Source organism: Prionailurus viverrinus, chromosome A1 (genome assembly GCF_022837055.1).
Source record: "Prionailurus viverrinus isolate Anna chromosome A1, UM_Priviv_1.0, whole genome shotgun sequence".
Taxonomy (NCBI): domain Eukaryota; kingdom Metazoa; phylum Chordata; class Mammalia; order Carnivora; family Felidae; genus Prionailurus; species Prionailurus viverrinus.
This window is the reverse complement of record NC_062561.1, coordinates 113,074,702-113,102,214: the sequence shown is the minus strand read 5'-3', so window position 1 is coordinate 113,102,214 and position 27,513 is coordinate 113,074,702. Positions and strand designations below refer to the sequence as shown.

Genomic DNA, 27,513 nt, shown 5'->3' with positions numbered 1-27,513 from the left:
CCTTCTTCAGATCAAACACTTTTACATAGGCCCTACATGTGAACCAAATAGCTACCTAGGGAATATTTGACTTTGACTTGCTTCATTCTTGTTTTTCTGTGTGTCTCACAGTAAACGAAAGACGTGAATGATGCAGAATTCCAAGGCTACCTAATTCAACCTTGGCTATTCTTCAAAGAGTGTGGGGGCAATTCCAATCATCAGAGAAAGAAACATCACAAGGAAAGCAAAAGCCAAATGTTTTCCACAGAAGTCCTCCTTTTTGCTGTCTTCATTTCGACTGGTAAGTGCAAAAAACAATTTTAGAATCTTGGCTAATTTTAAAAAACGGATTTCAGTAATAGATTCAAAAGTCAGGAATATCACAACCACAACAGAAATGTGTGTGTTTGACTACTGAAAATGGACTAGGAAGAATACAGGGGAAAGGGGGACTTCTCCTGACTTCCACCTGAATGCTGTCCTTCTTGAACAAGGGAATCATAAAAGTGGAATAGAGGACTTTAAGAAAAGTCTATTAATCTTGGCCTAGGATTTAATTGGAACATAATTAGAAAATAAGAAGTTTATATAAGAATTTGATTTGGAGAATTCCCTATGCAGCGACTGGCGTGGATTATGGCAAAGGGAACTCTCGCTCCTTAACCATCACGGCAGGAGAGGAAAAATGAATACGCTAATAAATCACCTAACATCTGCCTCAATTCCCCAGGATAAATACTAGTTGCCAAAGTGATGGTATTGTATCTCGATCAAGATGTTGACTTGAAGTTTGGCTCAAAGGTATAAGACATTTGAAGCCCATCTTCTAAAAAATATATTAAAGAATATACTTAAACAACCATATAAACTTAAATAGCCATATTCTGTTGTTCCTCTCACAGCACATATATTAATGAATAGTAAAATATCTTTGACGAAAATCAACAATCAAATTAGCTGGTTCTTGCTTTTGCTTCTGTTTTGTTAGTTTATTCTGAAGTGAAAGGATGAGTTGGCTAACTGCATCTCTCTGTGAACGTTAACATTGGAAATCTGGGAAATTTAATTCAATTGAGCATTTATCTCAATTTAGCATATACTAAAGAGAAGATGCACCTAAAACAAGTGTGCACAAAATAGACTGAGAGAGCCAGCCCTTCCTCCATGTTTTACTACTTCACAATTTTTCATATATTTCTACTCCCTTCCCTTGTCTTCTCCCTCCACTCTAGGCTAAATTGGTCCGACATGTTCTTATTTCTAAGAATCTCCCTCTTCCATGTTTGCAGACAGAAAAGAGATCTATTTAGTTCAGAGTCTGCTTTGCTAGTTCAGAGTTTGCTTCTTCAATTCAAAGATTTTCTTGGATTTGATTTTTAGGACTAACGATAAAGGAACATCTCAAAGTTACTTTAGAATTTCTTGAATTATTTCTTGGCACCATGCTGTTTGATTATTTTTGCTTAACCTAAACACAGCGGTCCCAAGTAATAAGCAAAGAAAGTTTGAGAATCATAACTTAGGGCATTTATTAGTTGATAATCTGAAACAAACCGTAATGATGGAGATTAATGCTTATAAATAAACACATTTACAAATACGGTGTATGTCATAAGACAGAATTTTATGGTAAGGGAAAAAGCGAACTTTACACCCGAATCGGGAATTAAAGGAACACCTGCCCATAAAATATAGAAAGTTAGAGAAAAACTATAGTGAAAACAGAAGCGTTGAAGCTACCGGAAGACTGACAAGGTAAAAAGACACTGGAAATATGTGAGGCCAGGAAATCTGCTTGTCATGTTTCTCTTTTTTAGCTTTGGCTGGACCATGGGCTAATATCTGTGCTGGCAAGTCTTCCAATGAGATCAGGACATGTGACAGCCATGGCTGTGGCCAGTATACTGCTCAAAGGTATGGGGCTTCACAAATAACCATAAATTCTTTTGGTTCTTAACCTCTTTGCTTAGTGTCCTTGCCTCAAACGCTCATGGTCATTTCCCTTTAACAGCAGGACACAGCGATGAAACCAGCTGGACTACTATCTTTAGAGCAACTTCCGAGACCTCTGTTTCAAGGATAGCCTCTGAATTGGGGATAAAGCATGTAATAAAGAGAAAGGGGAGCAAATGCATGTTTTCTTTCTCAGTGTTACCCACCTGGTTTTTCCAAGGTGAAAATCAACATTACTATCACATTTTATTCAAGAGGGACTTGAACTGAGGTATGAAGGGTTAAGGCACCTGTCCACCACAGTTGGAGGTGGGAAAAGCTGCATAAGGATTCATGCTTTTGGTTCCTCTTCCCATCACACCATGATGTCACTGACCCAGGATGTGGGAGTTCAGCATCAGAGGCTGGCCCTTGACAGGCCATTTCTTCTAAACAATAAGGGACACAGTTGTGAATTTTCAATAATTCACAGCACCACCTTAGGGGTGCCACTCTCTGATGAAATAGCCATGTGTCCAACTGCATCATCGATCTCCATCCTAATTATAGTGGAGCTCTCATTTAAACAAATGCTACTTACAAAGCAACCTCAAATACCTGGAGCAGCAGGGTTGAGATGGGAAATATGGAAAAATGGCCGCTCAATTGCCAGAATTAAGACTTAATTTGTTCATACCCGAAAGTGTGTATGCACTTGACTCTACAATAATTTACTGGTTTTTCACTTGGAATCCCACTCAGTGTTGCTTTATACACAATTCTAACAATCCTTACAAATTGGATTTTTCAGGTGCTAGCCTATTAGAAGGGAGAGGGGGCTGGAAAGAGTGAATGTAAACAACATTGAGGATTTTCAGAGACAACTTCAAGAAATCTCACAATCTGGGATCATTTTGTGCTTGTTCTTGACCCACTTTAATAAACTCAGGAGGTATCACTCACTGTATTAAAATACCATATACAAAAAATGTTGTTTATGACAACTTCTGGTCACTGAGACAAAAATAAGATGAGGGTAACATATGATTCTTTTATGATAGGTTTCCATAAAGAGATAACTCTTTTACAACTGGTCTTGAAGGGGTGAAGAGTCATATATCTATAAAATTTACTTACATATGGGGGCACCTGGGTGGCTCAGTTGGTTAAGTGTCTGACTTCAGCTCAGGTCATGATCTCACGGTTTGTGAGTTTGAGCCCCAAGTCGGGCTCTGTGCTGACAGCTCGGAGCCTGGAGCCTGCTTCGGATTTGTGTCTTCCTCTCTCTTTGCCCCTCCCATGCTCATGCTCTGTCTCTCTCTGTTTCTCAATAATAAATAGACATTAAAAAAATCTTTTAAACATTTACTTACATATGGATCCCTGGGTGGCTCAGTCAGGTAACTGTCTGACTCTTGATTTCGGCTCAGGTCATGATCTCACGGTTCAAGGGATCAAGTCCTGCATCAGGCTCTGTACTGACAGCATGGAGCCTGCTTGGGATTCTCTCTGCCCCTCCCCTGCGCTCTCTCTCTCAAAATAAATAAACTTCAAAAGAATAAATACGTTTTAAAAATTTACTTACATAGATTGTCTCATTTCCCCAAAATGCAATATAACAATAATAGCTAATGAATTCTTAAAGGCTCTCCATACCAAATACTATCCTAAAGACTTTAATCTTTACAATATGGTTATTACTACCTGCAGGAAGGGAGGTTAAAATTGTGCTAAAGAGAGGAAACCTGGGACCTCCCAATATGGTGTAGCAGTTTCAGGGTTTGATATCCTAGTCTGGGAACAGTGGGCTAACACCACGTTTCTGGGCAATAAAGTTCCTAGGACAGTTTCCTCAGTCTGTTCATTCTTATTTACATTTTAGAAATCATAGGCCTCACCAGGGTGTGGATGTCTTGTGCTCTGATGGATCGACTGTGTATGCGCCTTTCACCGGAACGATTGTAGGCCAGGAGAAACCTTATAAGAACAAAAATGCCATTAATAATGGAGTTCGGATATCTGGAAGAGGTGAGAGGTGCTGTCTATACCTGGGGCACATGCTGGAAATGTTTGATGCTTATTTATTTAATGCACATGCCATATGCCGAAGTGTCATACGTCCTTCAAAATAGTAACATCTAGAATACAAAGGCCATAGGGTACCAAACTAAAACAGCTAGATGCATTTTCAAATACGTTCCACCTCTTCCTCTGAAATCATTTTCTTTATGCACACACTCTACCTAACCCCACAGCTGACTGAAGGGCTTTCTTCTTGTGGCCCATGTGGTTTTGCCTAATAGTCTACAAACAAGATCACTTTCAACAGTATCTACTATAATAAATAAATACTTTCATTCATCAAAATCCTACAATTCAAAGATGTTGGCATTCCTGCAAAAGTTGGCTGGAAAATATTTTCAAAGGCTTCTATGTTTTAGGTTAAGCTGGGTCACCCAGTACTCCGGGTATTGGGCTTACTATTTGTGTGTGTCATTCTAGTTCCTTCATTCTCGTTGATGTAGAGGGCTTGATTCTATGCATAGATCTTCATCTACATAATCATTCTTCTCTAAGTGGACATCTGGGTAGTATTGAGTTTCAGGCAATTATGAAAATTCCATGAACTTTCCTGCATGTGTCTTTTAATGAACACAAATGTGCATTCCTGTCAGAAACGGGCCCTGAGGACATTGCCCTCACCACCATAAGAAACACTTTGTGAGGGAGCTCACATCCTCAAGGGCTCTATGGTGGTTATTCTCTATAGGACCCAAATGACAAGAGAAACTGCTGCCACTGGATGGAGTCCACTTAGTAAGCAAGGCCAAGGTTGGCATGGTTACCTAACAGGCTGCAGAGCTGAAGAGGCCATCAGATTCATCTGAAGGACAGAGATCTGTGGCATTGTCTAGTTAATCATGGTGACCCAAGAACTGAACAAACGGGCAGCCTACTAAAGCCTGATTTGATTTGTATAAATGGAAACACTCTAGGTCTGATGAACAAAGTCGTGACTTCAATCATCACCATACTGGGTCACAAAACTGCCTCTCACCCCCAGACTTGCACCAGTTCACAAATCCAGGGCCCCTTGAAAGAAACCAAGGCTCAGCCCCTTTGAGGAAGGGCTCCGTCACACAGCCTAAAATTTTATTTATTTATTTATTTATTTATTTATTTATTTATCAATATATGAAATTTATTGTCCAATTGGTTTCCATACAATACCCAGTGTTCATCCCAAAAGATGCCGTTCTCAATACCCATCCCCACCTTCCCCTCCCTCCCACCCCCCATCAACCCTCAGTTTGTTCTCAGTTTTTAAGAGTCTCTTATGCTTTGGCTCTCTCCCACTCTAACCTCTTTTTTTTTTTTCCTTCCCCTCCCCCATGGTCTTCTGTTAAGTTTCTCAGGATCCACATAAGAGTGAAAACATATGGTATCTGTCTTTCTCTGTATGGCTTATTTCACTTAGCATCACACTCTCCAGTTCCATCCACATTGCTACAAAGGGCCATATTTCGTTCTTTCTCATTGCCACGTAGTACTCCATTGTGTATATAAACCACAATTTCTTTATCCATTCATCAGTTGATGGACATTTAGGCTCTTTCCATAATTTGGCTATTGTTGAGAGTGCTGCTATAAACATTGGGGTACAAGTGCCCCTATGCATCAGTACTCCTGTATCCCTTGGGTAAATTCCTAGCAGTGCTATTGCTGGGTCATAAGGTAGGTCTATTTTTAATTTTCTGAGGAACCTCCACACTGCTTTCCAGAGTGGCTGCACCAATTTGCATTCCCACCAACAGTGCAAGAGGGTTCCCGTTTCTCCACATCCTCGCCAGCATCTATAGTCTCCTGATTTGTTCATTTTGGCCACTCTGACTGGCGTGAGGTGATATCTGAGCGTGGTTTTGATTTGTATTTCCCTGATAAGGAGCGATGTTGAGCATCTTTTCATGTGCCTGTTGGCCATCTGGATGTCTTCTTTAGAGAAGTGTCTATTCATGCTTTCTGCCCATTTCTTCACTGGGTTATTTGTTTTTCGGGTGTGGAGTTTGGTGAGCTCTTTATAGATTTTGGATACTAGCCCTTTGTCCGATATGTCATTTGCCAATATCTTTTCCCATTCCGTTGGTTGCCTTTTCGTTTTGTTGGTTGTTTCCTTTGCTGTGCAGAAGTTTTTATCTTCATAAGGTCCCAGTAATTCATTTTTGCTTTTAATTCCCTTGCCTTTGGGGATGTGTCAAGTAAAACATTGTTACGGCTGAGGTCAGAGAGGTCTTTTCCTGCTTTCTCCTCGAGGGTTTTGATGGTTTCCTGTCTCACATTCAGGTCCTTTATCCATTTTGAGTTTATTTTTGTGAATGGTGTGAGAAAGTGGTCTAGTTTCAACCTTCTGCATGTTGCTGTCCAGTTCTCCCAGCACCATTTGTTAAAGAGACTGTCTTTTTTCCATTGGATGTTCTTTCCTGCTTTGTCAAAGATTAGTTCACACAGCCTAAAATTTATACCATAAACCTTACTTCTAGCTGTCCTCAAAGGCAACTGCCACCATTAAGCAGGATGGCTGTACACTGGGGAAGAAGAAAGAATGGCGCTTCTCAGAGACTACTGGACACTTGCTCAACAACTGAGACTTAATTCTTGGATACCCAAAAGGCCAATGTGGTCAATCAGTCAGAATAGAGGCTTCTAGGGTCAGGTGATCAACGCAGATTTTCATTAGGGTCCATCTGACAGTGGTCCCAGTGTGTCCACAAATCCACTCTCTGGTAATTTCCCCAGTTTCAGAATGCATCATTGAAATCAGCACACTCGCTGATGGCAGAATGTTGTACAAGCGGGAGAGCTGGATCACTTGGTACCATATGCACCTTCTGCTCTAACAGCTAATGTGCTTCCCAAAGCAGTAGTTCTGATGTACACTCCAACGAGGAGTGTGTAACAGTTCCGGTTGCTCCATACACAATACTTGGTGCTATCTTCCAACTTTCCACTTCAGCAATTCTTTTTTTTTTTAAGTTAATTTATTTATTTTGAGAGAGAGAGAGAGAGTGCAAGCAGGGAAGGGGCAGAGAGAGGGAGAGAAAGAATCCCAAGCAGGCTCCACATGGTCAGTGCAGAGCCCAACACGAGGCTCAAACTCATGAGTCATGAGATCATGACCTGAGTCAAGATCAAGAGTTGAACACTTAACTGACTGAGCCACCCAAGTGCCCCCTCTCCCATTTCAGCCATTGTGATGAGTATATAGTGGCATCTCATTCACTTTATTTATTTTTATTTAGATCCAAGTTAATTAACATATAGTGTAGTATTGGTTTCAGGAGTAGAATTCAGTGACTCATCACTTACATAAAACACTCAGTGCTCATCACAAGTACCCTCTTTAATACCCATCACCTATTTAGCCCAACCCCCACCCACCTCCTTCCATCAGGAGAAGGAAGGTGGGTGTTTGTTTGTTCTTTATAGTTAAGAGCTTCTTATGGTTTGCCTCCGTTTTTATCTTTACTTTTCCTTCCCTTCCCCTATATTCACCTGTTTTAGTTCTTAAATTCCACATTTAAGTGAAATCATATGGTATTTGTCTTTCTCTGATGGACTTATTTAGCTTAGCATAATACACTCTAGTTCCATCCATATTATTGCAAATGGCAAGATTTCATTGTTTCTGATGACTGAATATTCCATTATATATATACCACATCTTCTTTATCCATTCATCAGTCAATAGACATTTGTACTCTTTCAATAGTTTAACTGTTCTTAATAGCATTGTTATGAACATTGGGGTGCATGTGCCTTCTTTGAATCTGCATTTTTGTATCCTTTGGATAAATAAATACCTCGTAGTGCAACTGCTGGGTCATAGGGTAGTCCTACTTTTAATTTTTTGAGGAACCTCCATTCTGTTTTCCAGAGTGGCTACTCCAGTTTGCATTCCCATCAACAGTGCAAAAGGGTTCCCCTTTCTCCACATCCTCTTCAACATGTTGTTTCCTGAGTTGTTAATTTTAGCTATTCTGACAGGTATGAGGAAGTACTTCATTGTGGTTTTGTTTTTTATTTCCTTGATGATGAGTGTTGTTGACCATATTTTTCACAAGTCTGTTAGCCATCTAATTTCTTTGGAAAAGTGTCTATTCATGTCCTCCACCCGTTTCTTCACTGGATTGTTTTGGGGTTTTGAATTTGAGAAGTTCTTTATAGATTTTGGATATTAACCCTTTACCTGACATGTCATTATTGGCTTTAACTTACATTTTCCTGATGGCTAATGCAACGGAGCACCTTTTTGTATTTATTGATAGCATGGATATTATCTTTTGTGAGGTGCCTATTCAACTATTTCTCCCTGTGTTTTCTGCATTTTTCTTATTGGCACGTAGGAGCTTTTTGTATATTGTAGATGAGTCGTCTGTCAGATCTATGTATTGTAAATATCTTCTCCCACTTCATGGGTTACCTTTACACTTTATTTTTGCTGTCTTTTAATAAACAAAAATTCTTATTTTTCTTTTAGTCCAATTTGGTAGTATTTTCCTTTATTGATAACATGTTTTTACCTGTTTAAGACACATTTGCTCATCATAAAGTCATAAAAGTATTTTTTTCTTCTGTAAGTTTTATTGCTTCATCTTTCATATTTAGATTTATAGTCCACTTGGAATTGGGTTCTGTGTAAGGAATGAGATAGGGATCAAGATCTTTTTTTCTCACATTAGTTTCTGACTCAGTACCATTAAGCTGAAAAGACTGTTTTTCCCCCTACTCTAATGCAGTATAGTCTTTTGTGGTAAGTCATGGTCTGAATAAACATGGGTTTGTTTCTAATTTTTCTATTGTATTTCATTGGTCAATGTGTCGACCTTACACAAATATCCAACTGTCTTAATTACTGTAGCTTTAAAATACATCTTGGGAGCGCCTGGGTGGCTCAGTTGGTTAAGCGTCCAACTCTTGATTTTGGCTCAGGTCATGGTCTCATGGTTCATGAGATTGAACCCCACATGGGGCTCTGCACTGACAGTGCGGAGCCTTCTTGGGATTTTCTTTCTCTCTCTCTCTGCCCCTACCCCACTTGCACTCCCTCTCTCTAAAAATAAATATTAAAAACCAAAAACACATCTTGATATAACATAAATCTTTCAAATTTATTCTTTCAGATTGCCTTGAAAAATCTTCCTCATGTGCATTTCCAAATATATTACAAAATCAGTTTATCAGGGGCATCTAGTTGGCTCAGCCAGTTAAGCTTCTGACTCTTCATCTCAGCTCAATGATCTAGAGTGCCTCATGATCACATGGTTGATGAGTTTGAGCTCTTCATCAGGCTGACAGCGTGGAGCCTGCTTGGGATTCTCTCTCTCCCACTCTCTATGAACCTCCTCCACTTACACACACACACACACACACACACTCTCTCTCTCTCTCTCTCTCTCTCCCTCAAAATAAATAAACTTTAAAAAGTACATTAAAAAAAGAATCAGTTTATCAATTTCCACCAAAAATTCTGCTGGGACTTTGGGTTTGCATTGACTACACAGATGAAATCGAGAACTGATATCTTAAAAGTAATGAGTCTTCTAATTAATTAACATGTTATATTCTCCATTTATTTAGTTCTTCCAGTACTGTTATATTAGTTGTCACATTGGCTTGCAGGGTTGAAATTGTGCACATATTGTTTAACATGCATATAAGACACATTATATTGATTTTGTTTAGATCTTCTAAATCAGCAATGTCCAACAGAAATACAAGTCACATAGATAATTTAAAATTCTCTAGTTACATTATGAAAGTTAAAAAATAGGTAAAATTAATTTTAATAATATATTTTATTTAATTCAGTGTCTATAATATTATTTTAAAATGCAACATAAAAATTACTAGTATTTTACTTTTGTTGTACTGTCTTCAAAATCCAGCATGCATCTTATACTCAAAGTGCATTTAATTCAGATGAGCTACATTTCAAGTGCAGACTGGCCACTTGTGGCTAGTGGCTACCATGTCAGACAGCACAATTCTGTCTACTTGACTGTTTTCACTGATATGTGTATTAAAATCTTCTAGTGTGTTTCTATTTCTCCCTGTTTCTCCAGTAGTCTCTGCCTTATATAGATGGTTTGTGTTTAGTGTGCAGGTGGTTGTAAATGCTGTATCTTCATTGGATTTAGCATTACAAATTGTCCTCCTTTGTTTCGTTTCAATGCTTTTTGTCCCGAATCCGAATCTCTGATAACAGATTCATAACCCTTGCTTTCCTTATTGTTTCCATTTGCTTGACAAATCTTGATCCAGCCCTTTATTTTTTGCCTTTTTCAACTGTTGTGTTTTACTGTATATAGGATATAATTGGGTTTTTCTTTTTAAGCTAGTAGGAACATTTTTTTAACAGATGAGTTAACATTTATAGATATAACTCATATATGTGGTCTCAACATTGTCATATTACATTATGATGATAGTATTACAATAACTCCACCTATCTATTTGGTGGGTCTTGGTCTTTAAAATTATTTTCTTTGGGTATTTAGTAAGAGTTTCAATCTTGTGCCAATTATGTCCATTTTTATTTGTCTTTAAAGTCTCATCATTTTATAAGAATATGTCTTAGAGTTGAAATTGTTCTGGGTGAGAACAAGAAAATATGTTAATAGTCTCAATTTTCTCAGCTAGCGTTTTTCTGTTATTCCTCAATGTCTTTATTAAATTTTCATATGAATCTGTTTTCCCTTCGGCATCTTGTAATTTTAGTCATTTCTGGTATGATTTTGTCATCTTCCTCAATTTCCTCATTGAGTTCAATCAACTCATTTTTTTTGTCTTTTCTTCCATTTCTGTTATTTTTTGAATTTCTGATTCAAGGCTACTAAAACCCAGATAAAAACTAATTTAATTTCTTTTCTTTTAGGTTTTTGTATAAAAATGTTCCATATTAAGCCAATTAAATACAAAGGTTCCATCAAGAAGGGAGAAAAACTGGGAACTGTATTGCCCTTGCAGAAAGTTCATCCTGGCATACAATCCCACATACATATTGAAAACTGTGACTTGAGTGATCCTACTGCATATCTCTAAGTAGAAGACAGATGACCAGATCTTCTAAATAGAAAACCATCTTCTTAAAAACGTGGATGCATATCCTACTTTTCAAGAAATTTGTGTCCAAATAAAAATATGATGAGCGCAAAATAGAAAATAGTGTTTTATTTCAACTCATTGCCACTCTGATTTTTGATTGTCAACTAATTTCTGAGGGTTCTCTGATTTTTCTGTTACATATGGGATCTGAGGGGTTTTGCTTGCTTGTTTAAATTTCCTTAGTCTTCAATACATAGGATTAACAAACATGACTTCCAGCTATCCAGGCTGCATTTCTGGTACTTCTAAAACTAGCTACCTTTCTGCTTGAAAATAAGAAAAAGCCTGAAGTTATTTTCTTGGTACAAGAAGAGAATGTTGCACAATGCTAGACACACATGCACAAATATTGAGTGAACAAATGAGAGTTAAACTTTAGTTAAGGTATTGAAAAGTTTCAGCAAAGCAATATCCTCAGGTATGTCAAACTGGTCACAGGGTGAGGAGCTTGCATGGATTAAGACAGAGTTTGCTGGTCTGCACAACCACACTTCCCCACACTATATCAACAAGATTTTCTAAATCATAAATGATGGCATTCCAAGAAAATACATCAGTAGTCTCAATTTCAGTAAGAGCACATTATAGGAAGCACTGGAATGAGAAAGAGGTCTATCTTAACCTCAAGTATCTCCTGGAACCAAGTCAGTCAGCCTCATCTACCATATGCATATCGTAGCCACTTATTTCTACACATTATTTTTTTTTTAAGTAGGCTTCAGCCCAGCACAGTGTCTAACATGGGGCTTGAACTCACAACCCTGAGATCACAACCTGAGCTGAGATCAAGAGTCAGATGCTTAACCCACTGAGCCACCCTGGTGCCCCTCTACACATCACTTTAAATCTAGATCATTCTTCCTTAGTTATGTTGACAACAGGTAGGAAGGGGAAAAAAGACCATACAACTATTCAAAGGACCAGAAATAACTGGCTCCCTGGATTTTAGTTAGTGAGAAATGAGTAGGTTGATTTATCATTGTGGAAACTTTTCACGAATTTTTGCTTAAATCCTTTTGGAATTCCAGTGAGAAGATTCCATTCTTACTACAGATGTACTAATGGAAAATGTAATTAACTGAACTTTACTAATGGAGAAGTAGCTGCATTTGTATGCTAGGACATATACATACAAATGTTCATAATATAACTATTTGTCATGGCAAAACCTGAACAACTCACATCCCCATGGACAGCTGATATGAACAAATGAACTGTGTGATTTAGCACAGAATGGAATAGTGTCTAGCAGTCATAATAAATGAGCCTCGGATAGACATGACAAAATGGATGAATCACAACAATATAATTTTGAGTAAAAACAAGTACTTAAGGTTACATATAATATGATACTCTTTTTAGAAAGTCAAAATAATTAAAACCAAAACATAATTTTTAGGAACACATACAAGTGTGGTAAGAATATACAAAAAGGAAATCAAGCAAATAATGAAGACTAATTATCTCAGAAGTGAATAAGGGAAACCACACAGAAAAATTTAAGTTCTTGTTATGTCATTGTTGTCATTTTAGAGCTGGGGGGTGATTTCATGAGTACTTATTATGATATGTTATACTGGTAACAAGACGTGAAGGTGGCTGGTCAAGAAGAACGAGTTAATGAAGACTCTCAGTTCAGAGTCTCTACTACACAACTGGTTTATCCTCACATCCAGGTAGATATTATTCTCTACCGTAACATGACACTTCATACAAGGGTAACAAGAGTTTGATTCTTAGTTAAAACAAAACCTATAACCAACACTCTCTGGTTTGATCATCTACCTTATTGATCCCTTATGGCCAAATAACTTTAGGTTGTTTCCGGAAATTAAATTTGCTTTCAAAGGACAAAGACTGTGTTCCCACTGAGAACACAAAATAGACAACAGCATGGAGACTTCAAAGACAGTTTTTAAAGGAGCCCTAAAATGTTTGAACAATAAATAATCAACCTTCCTAAGCAATTGTTTAAAAGACCAAACTCATTGCCAGGAACTGAGAGCTTCCCCAAGAATGCTGCCTTCTGCCTAGAACTGGATAAGCAAAGTATCTGTTGAATGGAAATGCAAACTTAAGACCCAAGGATTACTCTTATCAAGAACCAGAATACAGCGCCCTCTGGTGCATCAGAGGGTTTTGTTTTTTAATTTCCTTTTCCTTTTAGATCTGGGTGTCAACATCTTCAAAGTATTGTTAAGGTTCAAATGATAGGAAAGTGATAGTACTAAATAACTTATTTTTCCTTTGTGAAATGATAGCAAAATATGCTTCAAAAATTGTGTCAGGTTTGATGACTAAATTAGTAACGGAAACAAAATTACTTTTTACTTACAAAATGTTCTGAGTTTTCTGCAGGAAGGTAATTTAATGGAAGGACAAGATAAGTGGCCATTTTAATCTAGAATCCTCTAATCTTAAGTAAACAGTACTTTTCATAGGCTTCCAAAGTAAATGGAGACATCTTCATTAGATAAAGCATCAAAAATATTCTGTATTTTCTTGTTTTGGCTATCCTAAAAATGTTTGCTATTCAATTTATAAAGCCAATAAAAGACCAACCAGGGTCATGTAATTGAGCTGATCAATTTTACTGAGTTGTCTTTGTAAGGGTTATTTTATTGCCTAGTTCACTACGTCTGACTATTGGGTCCCTAAAAACCACCAATTAGAGCAGCAACTGTAAAAGAGGCCACCGGTACTCATTATCGCTCTGCGTTAGTAGGTAACAGGGAGAAACTCCATCTTGATCTCCCTTCTTTAGTCCCTCTCTTTGCTCTCTGGTGAAACCACCACTGGCATCCCACCACCTTACCATTCAGGTATATATACTCCTCCCTGACTCCTCCACCATGTCATGTTAGAGTAATACTTGGAGAGACCGAAAGTTTACCTCTTCACTATTTCCACCATTACTCTGATCTTCAACCAGCCCGACCCTCCATCTTGGTTATCCTATTTCCTTTATGTTTATCCCGTTATCCTAACCAGACTTTGAGTGCCTTCTTATATGCCGCTTCTGTAGTCTCCTGGAATCTTAAGGTATAAAGGACATGCTCTGCAATAGTAACAACTGTCTTTAAGAAACTGGTTTTATTTTTTAACCAGTATATGAGCTCCACTCCCACTTACTGAGGGTATACTAATGTACCACACACCAGTCTGAGAGTCTCAAACACAAAAGTAAATGAGGTAAGATGCCCGCTCTTACACAGCTTGCCCTGAGAAAGAACACGGGGGCAGGGCTGAGAATGCTTGCACAAATACAAGCTCTAAAAAAGGCAGATCTAAAATATGCTCTTTTTAAAAAAAACTACCACGTACAAACCACAATGTATTCTATTCTAATTTCTTTAACAGGTGAGAATATTTAAAATTTTTTCCTAATTAAAAAATGTTCAGAACTGTAAAGTAATAAACATTTCTTTTTTCTTTTTACTTTAAGTTTAGATGAAGCAACTTTTTAAGTTGCTTTCTGGGAGAGAAACAAGATATTAAGGGAAGGCATAAGGGAACAAGTCTGGAAATGCAAGTACCTAAGTAAAATTTACTGAGAGTCTACTATTTGCTAAGTATTATGCTACATGCTAGGATGCAATAGTGAGCAAAACCCAACAGTGATCTTGCACTGATAAAGCTTACAGTGCAGTAGAATTAACAGATAATAATCATAGAAGCAAATGGCAAATTTCAATAACGCTGACTGCCACAAAGAGAAGTCACAGAGTGTGGAAAGTCAGAAGCTTCCCTGAAGGAATGACATCTAAAGGAAATATCTGAGGGAGCAAAGACAGTAATCTAAGCAGAAAGAAGAACACATCCTCACGCCCTCTGACTAGAGAGTGCATGGCAGTCTTAAGGAAGTGAAAGACAATGGAGAAGGGCCAAGGGGAAGTTTGGTACAATTAGGGAGATGCCACACTATGTAGGGTCTTGTAGGTCATTTTAAGCATATATCTTCACCCTCGAGTCAATACATAACTACTAAAGAGTTTTAGTTGTGTCACTAATGAAATTAGAAGATCACTTCTGCAAAGGACCTCTGGGACAATTCTAGATACAGAGGATTAGGTCAGTAAATGCTGATTCCCTCCCAGAGACACTCTGCAAAATTTACTTTTTAAAATTTTCAGAAGCATAATCAATGAACAATTAGAATATTTTTATTAAATTGATCAGTATTAATTTTAATCTAATGCACATTTTCTCTCAAGCTAATGTTAATAAAGTAGAATTCAAAGTGTATTAGAAATTAGAAATGGTTTACTGAATTATAATATGATCTTATATAGTGCTAAAAATTAAGTACAATTGAGTCAGCCTCTGTAACTATACTTTTATTTTACTCTTAGTTTTTAATACTACATATCTTGTAAAACACACTAATACCAAGATAAAAGAGAATTAAAGCAATATAAAGTTATAAACATCATAATTTAGGGATCCGAAGCTCAATATTATAAATTTTTTATTTAGCAAGCTAAAATATCCCTTCGAGGAAGGCTGAGGAACTCATCTACAAACCAGTGATAGCGTTTAGCATATCAGCTACCTAATCCACAATACAGGATCTAAGCCCTGTTTATGGATATTTCTCGCTCTTAAAATTTCTCCTACTTTTTTTTCAAATGTTTTTTGCTGCAATCCATTAAGACAGTTTGCAAATGTTAATATACCTTACCTAAAATATTTCAACAATGCATCTTAAAATTTACATTTGCATAGACAGAAAGAAGCTTATCTTACCAATAAAAAAAAAAATTAAGAATCTTTGGTAGCTAATTACCAGATAGGCAGGACATCAGGGAACCATATTCTTCCCAAGTATTTGGAGACTTCAGTGTGAATTTCATCTAGGTTATAATTACCATCAGGGATCAAAACGTCTTCCATTATGGAGAGGTGGGTCAGCCTTTTCCCACACCGTCTTACAAAATCAACGAATGCACTGCAACTCACTTCACATTCACTGAGGCCCAAGGCTGTTAAGTTTTTACAGCATTCAGCAATGCAAATAAGTTCATCGTCAAGAGTCTGAAGACCATTAGCACATACCACTAACTCAATTAGTCGTGGACAGTTAAGACCTATCCGGCCTAGAGCTGCTTTGCTTACCGAACGACCAAAATAAAGGTTAGTAACAGGGGTTTCTTCTGTGAAGAATGCCTCAAATTCTTCTTCATATAAAAAGAAATACATAACAACATTAACTCCAGGGGAGTGTTTAATAAGTGCATCCCAACTTTGTTTTTTAATAGTGTGAAATTCAACCTGTCCAGGATTTTCACTCACAACATCAATTCGAAGATGTTCAAGGCGAACATGAGTTTCACTTGAAAGGGCTAGGAGAAGGTCATCACTTAGAATGTAATAATTCAATGCCAATTCTCTAAGGCCTTGACAATGGTCAGCTATACAAAGGATTCCTGCAGGAAACAGGGAAAAACTTTTAAGAACCAAGAATTACTGATACTAACACAACATTTCATAAATCTAAATTTGACATTAGTTATTCATTATTTGCCAAAATAGACATGAAATGATTTCTGAGATGGATGCCAAGATACAGGCATACAATTATATGTAGTAATAAAAAATATATGTATAATAAAATACACCTATGACTAAAATACTTTTAGATGCAATTTAAACTATGCCTAGTTTACAGATTAAGACTTCTTTTGAAAAAATATTACTTTTTAAATTGTTTCATAAGCATGTAGTTTTCAGTATGAAATTACATTACTATTAGTATAATAAAAAAAACATCAAAAAAGCTTAAAAAGATATAGTGTACCATCAGATGAAACATGAGGACAGCTACTCATTTTTAGGAGTCTTAGAGTGTCACTATTATTGGCCACGAGAATCTTCAGTGAAGGATCATCCACTGGTGTATCTTCAATTTTGATCGATGATAATGATTTTGAGTTGACAAAAACAACTGTAAGTGCTGACACAAAATGAGACTTGCGCAGCAATAAGGAAAGAATTGTGGAAACATTATTTAAACATCTAGAGCTTCAAGCAAATAGGCCATTAAAACTACTTATATCAACACTTACTAACAAAAACACAGTGAAAGCAATCAACATATTAGTGTTTTTCATGACACCATTAGTCAGTAGAAGACAAAGTATACTTTCATACTTTTACAATTGAAAAATGGAATGGCAAGAAAGGAAGAATGTTTCCAAAATTTCATACACACATCTTCCAATTATGTTCCATCTTAAGAATGTGATTGCCAATATTAAAAGGATATAATTATATTTATTTCCTAGAAGAGGGGCTAGCAACTTATGATCTGCTGGCCAAATCCAACCTAGTATGCTACTGTATGTCTCTTGAGTTCAGAATGGTTTTTATATTTTTAAGCGGCTGAAAAAAGTTTTGTAAAGAATAATATTTTGTGACATGTGGAAATTATATGAAACTTCCAGTGCTCACAATTAAAGTGTGGCTGGCACACAGCTGTGCTCCTTCACTTACATGCTGTCTGTGTCTGCTTTCACACTACCATGCTGGAGATGAGTAGCTGCAGAACTACAGCCTGTGGAGCCTAAACTACTGACTGTCTGAATCTTTTCAACCCCTGCCATAGAATAAACAAAATTTTCATCTGTTTTATTCACTCCTGTATTTCTAGTACCTAAAATAATATCTGGCACATAGTAGGAGATCAATAAATATTTGTTGGTGAATGAGTAAATAAATAAATAAATAAATAATCTTATTCTTTAGTGATATGCCTTTTGTAGAAAATTAAATAAAGACTCCAAAAAGTGCATACAATTTCAAAATTTTTGACAGTCTGAAAACCAAATCCATGCATGATCATTTTCCCTTTTTCAAAGTCCATCCAGATTCTGCCAAAGGTTCTATTACTCCTATTAGAACGACCAAATTGGAGGGGCCACTGGGTGGTTCAGTTGGTTAAGCAACGGGCTTTGGACTTTGGCTCAGATCATGATCTCATAGCTGGTGAGTTTGAGCACCATGTCAGGCATGTCAGGCTCTCTGCTGAGAACTCAGAGCCTTGAGCCTGCTTCAGATTCTTTGTTTCTCTCTCTCTGTCCCTCCCTCGCTTGTGCTCTGTCTCTCTCAAAAATAAATAAACATTACAAAAATTTTTTAAAAAATAATGACCAAATTGGTTATGTCTCAGTTCATTTATAATCAAGCACACTGGTTTATACTAATTGTAAATGGATGTATATAAATTTTTAAATGGTGGATAGCTAGATCTCTTTACCAAATTTTATTGTGCCAAAAATTATTAGAGAAATACATCACGTTTTCTTTAAGAAATTTAAGGTTTACTTTCCCTTTCATCAACTCTCAATGGACCCTTATGGTCCTGAAGGATGTTTTTAAGCATTGGAGTACACACTTCATTATCGTATCCATATATTCCTTCAGCACCCTCTACACCTATGCCTAACAAAATACTGTCCTTGTATTTTATATTTCCTCAGTTTACAAGTGAAAAAAATTGACACTCAAGAGAGATACACAACTTTACCGGAAGCCACTCAACTCATTTAACTGTAAAGGCAGAGCTTGAAAGGAAGTCTGCTAATCACTGTTGCCTCACCCTCGTGACTGCATCAGCTTACCCAGAAAAGAAGCTGATGTGCTGCACTTGAGACAGCTTAGAATCTAACAATTTCAGGCTAATCTGATTCCATCATTCATATACAAGGAAATAACTGTTTAGAAGTAGCAAGTTTCCATCGGATAGCTTATATTACTCTAATCCCCAAATGACCCATTTTCCCTATCTCTTAAAAAGATAAACAAGCTGGTGGAAATGCTTGAGAGCCATGACCCAGTTTATGAGAGAGAAGATGCTACTATTCCTCGGTCCTCTTCAACAGGAAGGTTTCCATTAGCCGGTTTTACTGGCACCCATAATTTAGTGTTTATTATATACCAGGCACTACTTAACTCTAGGTTTACAGTGGTAAATAAACAAAATAGAAACCTTGCCCTCAAAGAACTTATGTTTTGTTCTAGGAGAAGAGAATGAACATGCTAAATAAATAAGGTAATTTCAGGCACTGATGAATGTTATAAAGAAAATATTGACATACAGTAGAGTGTAACTGGGGGAGGGGGCACTGTTTTAACAAAATTGGTCAAGGAATGCTTGTCTGAAGAGATGGCATCCAAGCTGAAGCCTGAATGAAGACAGTTACTAGTTTATGCAGCAGAGACTGCTGACTGCTTCCTAACAACCATTCATCCCTTCTTTTTTGGTAATCCAGTCTCAATTTTTAGCTGGGCACATTACCAGCGAGCTAAGAAATATTCCTCATCAAACAGAAACCTGACGTGGCCCCAGAGCTAAGTGCTGGCCACTGAGATACCAACAGAAGCATTATGTGGTGCTCATGGCTAGCGTCCTTGAAAAGCAGGGGGCATACCCTTCTTCCCCCACTTCTTCCACCTGGCTGCCTAGAACAGGATGTGATAGCTGGAGCTCAGAAAGCCATCTTGGACTGTGAAAATGAAGAAAATGCCTCAAAGAAAATGGAATGCATGGAACGGGCTCGAGATCCCAACAGCTTCACCCAGCTATGCTCATGCATAGATTTCTTTAATGTAAGAGAAATAAACTTCAGCCATGTTGTGTAAGCTACTATCGTTTTAGAGTTTCTATTTTATAGAAACCAATATCATCCTAATTGGTATAGTTCATTTAGAATTATGCTGTTCTACCTCCAATGCAGAAGCTATAGAATTACAAGAAAGACATGCACTATTGGCCATACACACTCTATATTCAAAGAAACTAAGTAAGGCACTTGAAAATCCTAAGTACAACATCTGAATTTTACATTAACGATAGCTACTGTAGAAACAATTATTAAAATTACAAAATATATGTAAAGAATGAAACTATGCATAAGCTATTTCAGCAAAAATACGTGCTAGTCAAGAGAAAACTGCCTCAAGTAACTCTCTGAATATAAGGAAGACACCATCTACTTTTAGTAAAAGAATCCTTTTTGCCTAGATTGAAATATTTGAGAACTTTTGTTTATCTCACAAAAAAGCCTGGCATCTTTACCTTTGACACATTCATAAAACTTGGTTTGGCTGTCGAAATCAAGCCCAAGGTCTGGAGAGAGCAGTTTACCAGCTGAGAAAGTATATCACAGGCAGCTTCTGCTGATTCAGTACTACTGTCAACCTACAAAGACAATTTTAAATCTTAATCTCCTGAAGGTAAGTTATCAGAAAATTATTGGTAATATAACTATTTAACAGAATTCAATTACAAAACTGTATTTATCCCATCAAGCTATAAAACAAATTAGTATTTTTTCTTTATACAAAAGGTCTCAGACAAAAAGTGAGAAATAGAGCTAGTGACACAGTAACTTTTTAGGTGCTCCATGCTTTCAAATCCTCTACGATGACCTGAATTTTAGTAGTACAATCCAGAGGAAGCAAAATGAAGTTTAAGTTATAGCTCAAGTTCTTTACCTCAATCTATGCAAATAACTACAGAAAAACAGGAAATTGTTCAGAATAAAAATCCTGCAAAATTCATTGACTGCTTCAATATTGGAATCTAGATCTACAAAAAAATGACATTAACAAAATGCAAGTATGCAAATAACTACAGAAAAACAGGAAATTGTTCAGAATAAAAATCCTGCAAAATTCATTGACCGCTTCAATACTGGGATCTAGATCTACAAAAAAATGACATTAACAAAATGCAAGTCGTTTCTATTTAACACTTTTCTTACCCTAAAGCTGACATACTGGAGATGGGTAGCATGCTTTTTAATGATCTGCTGAATGAGATCAGGATGTGTAGACTTAAAATATGAAGTTGCTGATTGGTTCAGTTCAAATTCAAACTTTCTCCAAAGGTCAGGAATATGAAAAACTTCATTCCATTTCCTACATACTGAAGATGCCCGGGCCCGATCTATTAAAGGAAGATACTGAAAAATGCGTAATACTACGTGGTGAGGCAAACTCCCCCAGTCTAGAAGAACAGTGTGCATGTGGGTGTGGCTGAGAGAAGAGTAGAACCCAACTTTTGGTTGTTTCACTGCTGGTGAAGACTGGACAATTTTATTCACAACAGATAAACTGTTCCTCTTCATTCTGTAAACATTAAAAATGTTAAGTGATAACACTTTCCTCATTTCCTAGACATGTGTCTTCTAATTGTACGGATTAACATTAGAAAATGAAAAACAGTTTAACAAATTTTAATAGCAATCTACTTTCATGCATTGATAGGTACTGCGACACGCTAGGGATATAGAGGTAAGAGGGAACTTGCTCTCAAAGAGCTATGGTCAAATCGTGAAATAGCATGAGAAATGCCATCCCTGAAACTGGGACAAGTCGCACTGGAAGAATAAAGCAATGGTATGTGATTGAGTTTGTGAATGGGAGGGAGTGGTTGGGGAGGCTTCTGAAAGGAAACGTTTATGGAAGCAGTGTGTGTCCCAGGCTCCTTCCTGGTCAATTACTGTACTCTTACTAACTTCTAGAGAGAAGAAAGCATCACAGTGCGATTGTGCTAACAACTCCTGGGGGTTCTGAAAGACAGTAAAACATAATCAAAAGCATAGGCCTGGAAAAGTCCCAGCCGGGCCATTTACAAACATGCAATCTTGTCTGAGCAAATTTAAGCCTCAGTTTCCTCATCTGAAGAGCAGGGAGAATAGCAGTACCTCATCTCATAAGGCTGTTGTGAAGATTAGAGTACCCTAAGTACTGGAACATAGTAAAGGCTTAATCATTGTTGCAGTCATTGTTGTTATATTAAATTGCCCAGTGCCTTCTTCTGAACTAATTTCATTTCTTAAACTGAAGCACAATTTTCAGGTGACACCCAGGACAAAGAAGCTCTACTGAAGCTGGACACACCAGGGACAGAGCCTTGTAAGCAATGCACCTGATGCTCAATAGCAAAGGAATGAGTAGTCTTCTCCAACAAAAAGACATAATGAATCTCCAGGTATTAGCCAGCTTGAGACACAACTAAGTTCCAGCAAATTTCAGGTCCAGATACACCCAAGTATATAGGGTTATCTTGTGTGTACATTCTACATAAGAATCCAAAGTGTTTAAGCACACAATTATTTCAGAGGCAAAATAATGCTAAGAGTGGTTCTGAACTTTATTTAACTTTGGTAGACTATTTAACCCTCTTTTCATCCCTGAACATTAGAAATATATATATCTCTGTATGATGTGAAACATTTCTTAATTATAGGAGAAAGTTGGATCCCAAAAGCGGGACAGACCTATTAAGTTGCTACAAAAATGAAATGTCATCTTTAGGGTTTGGAAAACTAAAATGAAAAGCAAAAATAGTTGCAAAGCTATATCTCAAGAGCTACCACACACATTTTAGTATGAATCAACCAGTTATGCACATGACTGAGAAACGGTCCAGTGACATAACATAAGATATATGAAACTGCTGACATCAATAATTCAAAGCTTATTCAAAATACGCTTATTTTTGTTTTCTTTTTCCAAAATACACTTATTTTGAAAGGGCTGACCTACTCTTTAATTTTAATGCCCTAAAATGAAATCCAATGGCCCAAGTAAGGTAAAAGAATGTACAGTGGATCCTAAATTGAGAGCACATTTATAAACATTTTGCCTGTACGTGTTTTATTCGGTAAGCTTACAGAATGTATTGTTAAAATCTTACAAGTTATCACCAAAAAAGTTGTCGCTAATATAATCCCTCACTGGAAAAGCAGTGAAACAGAAAGTCAAATGAAAATTTCATCTAAGTACCAGGTTAGAAAACTGCCTTGCAGTTGTAAACAAAGGGATTGTGCTACACATTAAATCTGATTCTACATAACATGGATTGTTTTGTTTATTCAGTAAAATATTAAATTGCAAATTCACTGATAAAATCACCAGAAATAACAGATATTAGATGAATACCGGTAATTCTGTTAAAAATAACATTTCATTTCCCTTTTCCTTGTGTACATTTATTTTCAGAGTATAAAACCCATCCACAAAGTTGGGGGGGGGGTTTTGTTTTTTTTTTTAAGTAGGCTTCATACCCAGCATGGGGCCCAACACAGGGCCTGAACTCATGACCCTGAGATCAAGACCTAAGCTGAGATCAAGAGTTGGACGTTTAAGTGAATGAGCCACCCAGTGCCCCCACAAATCATAAATTTTATACAATCTAGTTCCAGGGAGCACCATTAAAATATATGTTAGAAGGCAAGACAAATTAATCTTTATTAGCTTGAAAACCATGACATAAAAATTCTAACCTAAACATACATGATCATTGATTTCTCTTTCAAACTCCAACTTTCTTACCTAAAGGAGGCTTCCAAGTTATAGTTCACTCTGAACGAACCATATGAAGTAACAGCTGCCATGGGGTACTCACCAACATCCATGTGATTTCACTTCCTAGCTTGGCAAAATACCACAAAAATATATTCATCAGAATATATAAGGAAAAATCCAATAATTCTTATGCTTAGGATATTTAGATACGATCGCATTACGTTGAAGGATTTTGTTTAGCAATTATTGATTCCCAAACAATTATTTTCTACTTGGGAGGAAACCAGTCCATAAAAACAACTCGGCTGGTTAGCGGGAACGTCACCACTCAAAATTAGACTGGGGGTTCTACTCAGAAGGCTGCGATCAATCAGAGAGTTCTGAAAATTCATATTTTAATGAGCATGTATGGAGAGATATTACATAAAGTTTAAGTAGTCCAAGATTTTATGTAGTTGCTTATGGGCTGTGTTAAATCTTTCAGTTCCAGTTTTTAGGAGCACATAATGCCACTAGAGTAATGATAATTAAATAAGAAGACACAAATTTTTATCAAATATCATTTGACTAGTCTCCTATTAACACATGCTTTTGTGGTCTTTTAAGTTTTTCACTGATGTTGATAGATATAACTGATTCATTCATAATCGATTCATTCCTAACATCTTTGAGGTCTGACCAATTTTAGGCACAGTGACCTACCAGAGTTAGAGGCATTCTATGCACATAGAAGAAAACAGTAACAGGTCTACATCGGGATAAAATTCACTGCCTTGGCATCATGAATAAATGTCGTAAAGTAAAAAATAAATAAATAAATGCGTTCTTACTACTTTCATAAGCCAAATTCAACTATACAGAGGAGGTGGTGGGGGGCAATCTATTAATCCACTAAAAATTTCTAATAGCTGCTATCTACTACCTGCCAGCTCTCAATTTCTCTCTGAATCCAACTCCTAACACAGAGCTTTGGAGCACAGATAGGGAAAACGTATTTGAGTTTAACATCCACAATTTCATTTCCCCACCACTACCCGTTGTTCTACTCCTATCCGAACTACTATTTACAAGCTAATGGCAAGGCTGGTTCTCCCACTTTGTATTCCACTCCGGAAGTAGGCAGAAAGGAGCTACTGGCACATTTTCAAAGGAATATCACAAATAAGGGAAAGGTAAATGACCTGTAGTCCCCTCATCAGATGTCACACAATTTTATTTACTGCAGAAAATTTTCTACTGAGGTATCAAGTTGACTAATTCTGTGTTTGCAGGCCGCTGTGTATGCTGGAGAATACAGCGGTAATCTAGCAAGGGTACCACAACAGTGAATTATTATCTAAAACCCCTAAGAAGATGGTAAGTAAGTACCTATCACCGATCAATTCAGTGGAGTCTTCAGAATCAGATGAACTACTTCCCTGGGTACTGAGGACACTTGTTTGCTGTTTCAGAGTGACTATCTGGAATTGTGAGCCACAGAAGAACATAAAATCAGACTATGGGACCCCATCAAGTGATAAACCAAACTTCCAAAAAAGGATAGCTTGACACTGATCTTCAGTGCAAGTCTAGAGTTTGAAAAGATTTATTAGCATTCAGCAAAGAATGTAACAATGACTCAAAATCCACTTAGTGGCCTAATCACTCTAACCCAATTTCCTTTTTTGTTATCTTTACTAATTTGGCGGAACAGGTGAACATGTGAATTGGATCCTCTAAGAGTATTTAAGAAATCTCCGACAGTATTCTTGAGAAGAACATTCTCAAAGACATTAAACGAACATCTTGAAGCCAATCTGGTGGCAGCAATGGAAACAACTATCTTTTGCATCATCACTTCTTCCAGAATTGGTTAAATGAATACACAGGAAGTATTTTAGAAAGTTTCAAGTTTTCAGTCATCACAATGCTAGAAATATTGTGTGAATATTACAGATAATAGAAGATTCAAAACTACCTAAAACCTAGACAAAGTTGTTGGAAGCAGCAACATGAAAATGAACAGAAATTATTATCAAAGGTCCTTTATTTAAGCTGCTTTCTAAAACAGCAAACTAGAAATCTCATTGCTGCTACGACAGATTAAAAGGCATCTGCTAAGGGGTCTGAAATCCTAATCAAGGAAGGTGGGCCTGGACAGATGGGCTGAAGATCAGCTTTAAAACACATAGCTTTCTTTTTTTGTTCATTTTTTTATTGTTTTAATGTTTATTTGTTTTTGGGGAGGGGGGGGAGGAGGAGCACAGGGAGAGGGAGACACAGAATGGGAAGCAGGCTCCAGACTCTGTCTGAGCTGTCAGCACAAAGAACCTGATGGTGGGGCTCAAACCCACCATGATGATCTGAGATGAAGTCAGATGCTTAACGGACTGAGCCACCCAGGCACCCCAAAAAACACATGGCTTTCTAATGGAAGAGTCAATTATGCTAAAGGCCAACATTTCTTCCCTAGAGTTTATCATCCAGGTAGAAAACAAAACATAATTTTTTTAGAAATATTGTAAAAAATATTTACAGTCTTTAAAATCCACATGACCTCAGCTTCCTTCTAAATCTAAAAACTGCAATTTCAAAAAAATATGAAAATCAATTACAGTATCATCAAGGGTTCAATAAGAGAAAAAGAAGTATTACGTCAAATAAAATCTTTCCTAAAGCAGTGATTCCAGCATTTTGGTGTTCTCACCATTGATTTAGCAATTTTTTATACTCTCTCAAAAGTCTCTCTGTGCCCTTAAGATATGCTTATTGAAAAAAAACTTTGAATTTTAAAAAAGGTATGTTTCCTTTTAATGACTCATAGGAAAACTGAAATTTTCAAAGTATGTGTAGATTGAAAACACCTTTTGAGATGCAAGGAGAGGGTTATATAGAACCTGAACTGGGCAATCTGTTAGAATCCCTGGATGGAGGAGGGAGGGCTGTGTAAGCTTTTTACTCTCCTTCCCCATCCCCAACCTCTCCAGCCAGACTCTGAAAGAGAAAAGGCAGGCCAGGTCCCAGACCAGGAGAAGCCTTCGGAACTGGGGAGGGTCCAGGACCTAACAGTTAAAACAAAGGATTCAAGAAAGCATTTTGCAACATTTTTTTTTTTTCTGAGAAAATCCTCCTAATCTATTCAACTTCACATTTTGGGAAAAGTTTCCGAGCACACGGGCCAAGACAAAACGAGTCCCCTTTGAGTGCAGAATGTCCCAAGTCGCGGGAAAGGTCTAAGTCTACCTCTGTCTCGGACATCTCTTTATGGCAAACATAAACTCCGCCGCTACCCTCCCGGAACCCACCCCCACCCCCCTCCCCCGGCAGTCGCGCAAAAGCGACCACGCGGACCCGTGACCACTGCGCATTTTCCGCAACTACCCTAAAAACAATATCCCCGAGTGCGCGCCCGACGGCCGCGGGAGGCTGCGGACGGCCCTGTCAAAGCTTACCCTCCACAGAGGAAGAAAATTACTGAGTTCGCGCACGCGGGTCCTGCGCAGGGCCCTGTGGAAAGACACACACGTGAGAAGCGAACCACCCGAGGCTGTAAAACCCGCCAGACGACCCCACCTCGGGGCAAATCAAATGCCGGGTTTGCGAGGCGGCTGGGGGCCAGGATCCGGGGTGCGGCCGCTCCTCGGGGCTCCCGCCAACCCCCAGCCTCGGGCGACCCCCGCGGGGATGCCAGGTCACGCCTCCTCATGCCCGGAATAAAGCGCGGGGACCGCCGGCGCCTCCGGGTCTCCAGCCGCGGGAGGCAGGACCCGGCCTCCGGCCCGCGACTCCTTCTAAGCCGGAGGCGCACTCCTCGAAGACCACTGCGACCCCCACAAGAAAATGCTACCTTCACGCACGTAACCTCGGGGCTTGCAGCGCGCGCGACTCGGCGGCGTCCCCGGGGCCTTGCTGCTCGACAGGACCCGCCCACCCCGACGGCGTTCCGGTGTCCCTCCTCCACCCAGAGCTGGCGGCGCCGGGTAGCGGACCGAGACCCCTGAAGCAGCTGGTGTCCTCCACCCTAGCCCCGCCCAGGCCCCGCGTCAGCCCCTCCTCGCAAGCGCCCAGCCCCGCCTTTCTCGAGAGGGGTACGCGCGCGAGTGCGCACCTGCTCCGCGATCCCCGGGGCGCCTCCCTAGGCGA

General features: G+C 38.2%; 2 protein-coding genes across 5 annotated transcripts; one reads left to right on the top strand and one right to left on the bottom strand.

Annotated features, from left to right (window-relative positions):
* Nucleotides 1-215: 215 nt before the first annotated feature.
* Nucleotides 216-11,116, top strand: LECT2 (leukocyte cell derived chemotaxin 2). The gene is made up of 4 exons (XM_047872700.1): nucleotides 216-283; nucleotides 1,800-1,896; nucleotides 3,797-3,942; nucleotides 10,847-11,116. The coding sequence occupies exons 1-4, from the start codon at nucleotides 238-240 to the stop codon at nucleotides 11,011-11,013; spliced, it is 456 nt and encodes a 151-aa protein (XP_047728656.1). The 5' UTR covers nucleotides 216-237; the 3' UTR covers nucleotides 11,014-11,116.
* Nucleotides 11,117-15,576: 4,460 nt separating this feature from the next.
* LOC125168818 (F-box/LRR-repeat protein 21) lies at nucleotides 15,577-27,298 on the bottom strand. 4 transcript variants are annotated; one of them, XM_047864212.1, is made up of 8 exons: nucleotides 27,218-27,298; nucleotides 26,823-26,877; nucleotides 24,760-24,851; nucleotides 23,419-23,514; nucleotides 20,841-21,207; nucleotides 20,153-20,275; nucleotides 16,874-17,045; nucleotides 15,577-16,502 (listed from the first exon to the last, which is right to left on the bottom strand). In XM_047864212.1, exons 4-8 carry the CDS (start codon nucleotides 23,499-23,501, stop codon nucleotides 15,859-15,861), a joined length of 1,389 nt encoding a protein of 462 aa, XP_047720168.1. In that variant the 5' UTR covers nucleotides 23,502-23,514; nucleotides 24,760-24,851; nucleotides 26,823-26,877; nucleotides 27,218-27,298; the 3' UTR covers nucleotides 15,577-15,858. The 4 variants fall into 4 exon arrangements, with proteins under 4 accessions (XP_047720168.1, XP_047720176.1, XP_047720193.1 ...); XM_047864220.1 differs by lacking the exon at nucleotides 24,760-24,851; XM_047864237.1 differs by lacking the exons at nucleotides 23,419-23,514; nucleotides 24,760-24,851 and having other exon boundaries at nucleotides 27,218-27,292.
* Between the last annotated feature and the right edge of the window lie 215 nt (nucleotides 27,299-27,513).

Bases quoted from the DNA above. Each gene is read 5' to 3' on its own strand.
- LECT2 (XM_047872700.1), top strand. From the start codon at position 238: ATGTTTTCCACAGAAGTCCTCCTTTTTGCTGTCTTCATTTCGACTG. The intron at 284-1,799 runs GTAAGTGCAAAA...TCTCTTTTTTAG, and splicing joins TGCTGTCTTCATTTCGACTG to CTTTGGCTGGACCATGGGCT. The intron at 3,943-10,846 runs GTGAGAGGTGCT...CTTTTCTTTTAG, and splicing joins AGTTCGGATATCTGGAAGAG to GTTTTTGTATAAAAATGTTC.
- LOC125168818 (XM_047864212.1), bottom strand. From the start codon at position 23,501: ATGGATGTTGGTGAGTACCCCATGGCAGCTGTTACTTCATATGGTTCG. The intron at 17,046-20,152 runs GTAAAGATGCCA...TTGCTGCGCAAG, and splicing joins GTTTTATGAATGTGTCAAAG to TCTCATTTTGTGTCAGCACT. The intron at 16,503-16,873 runs GTACACTATATC...TGTTTCCTGCAG, and splicing joins TCCTCATGTTTCATCTGATG to GAATCCTTTGTATAGCTGAC.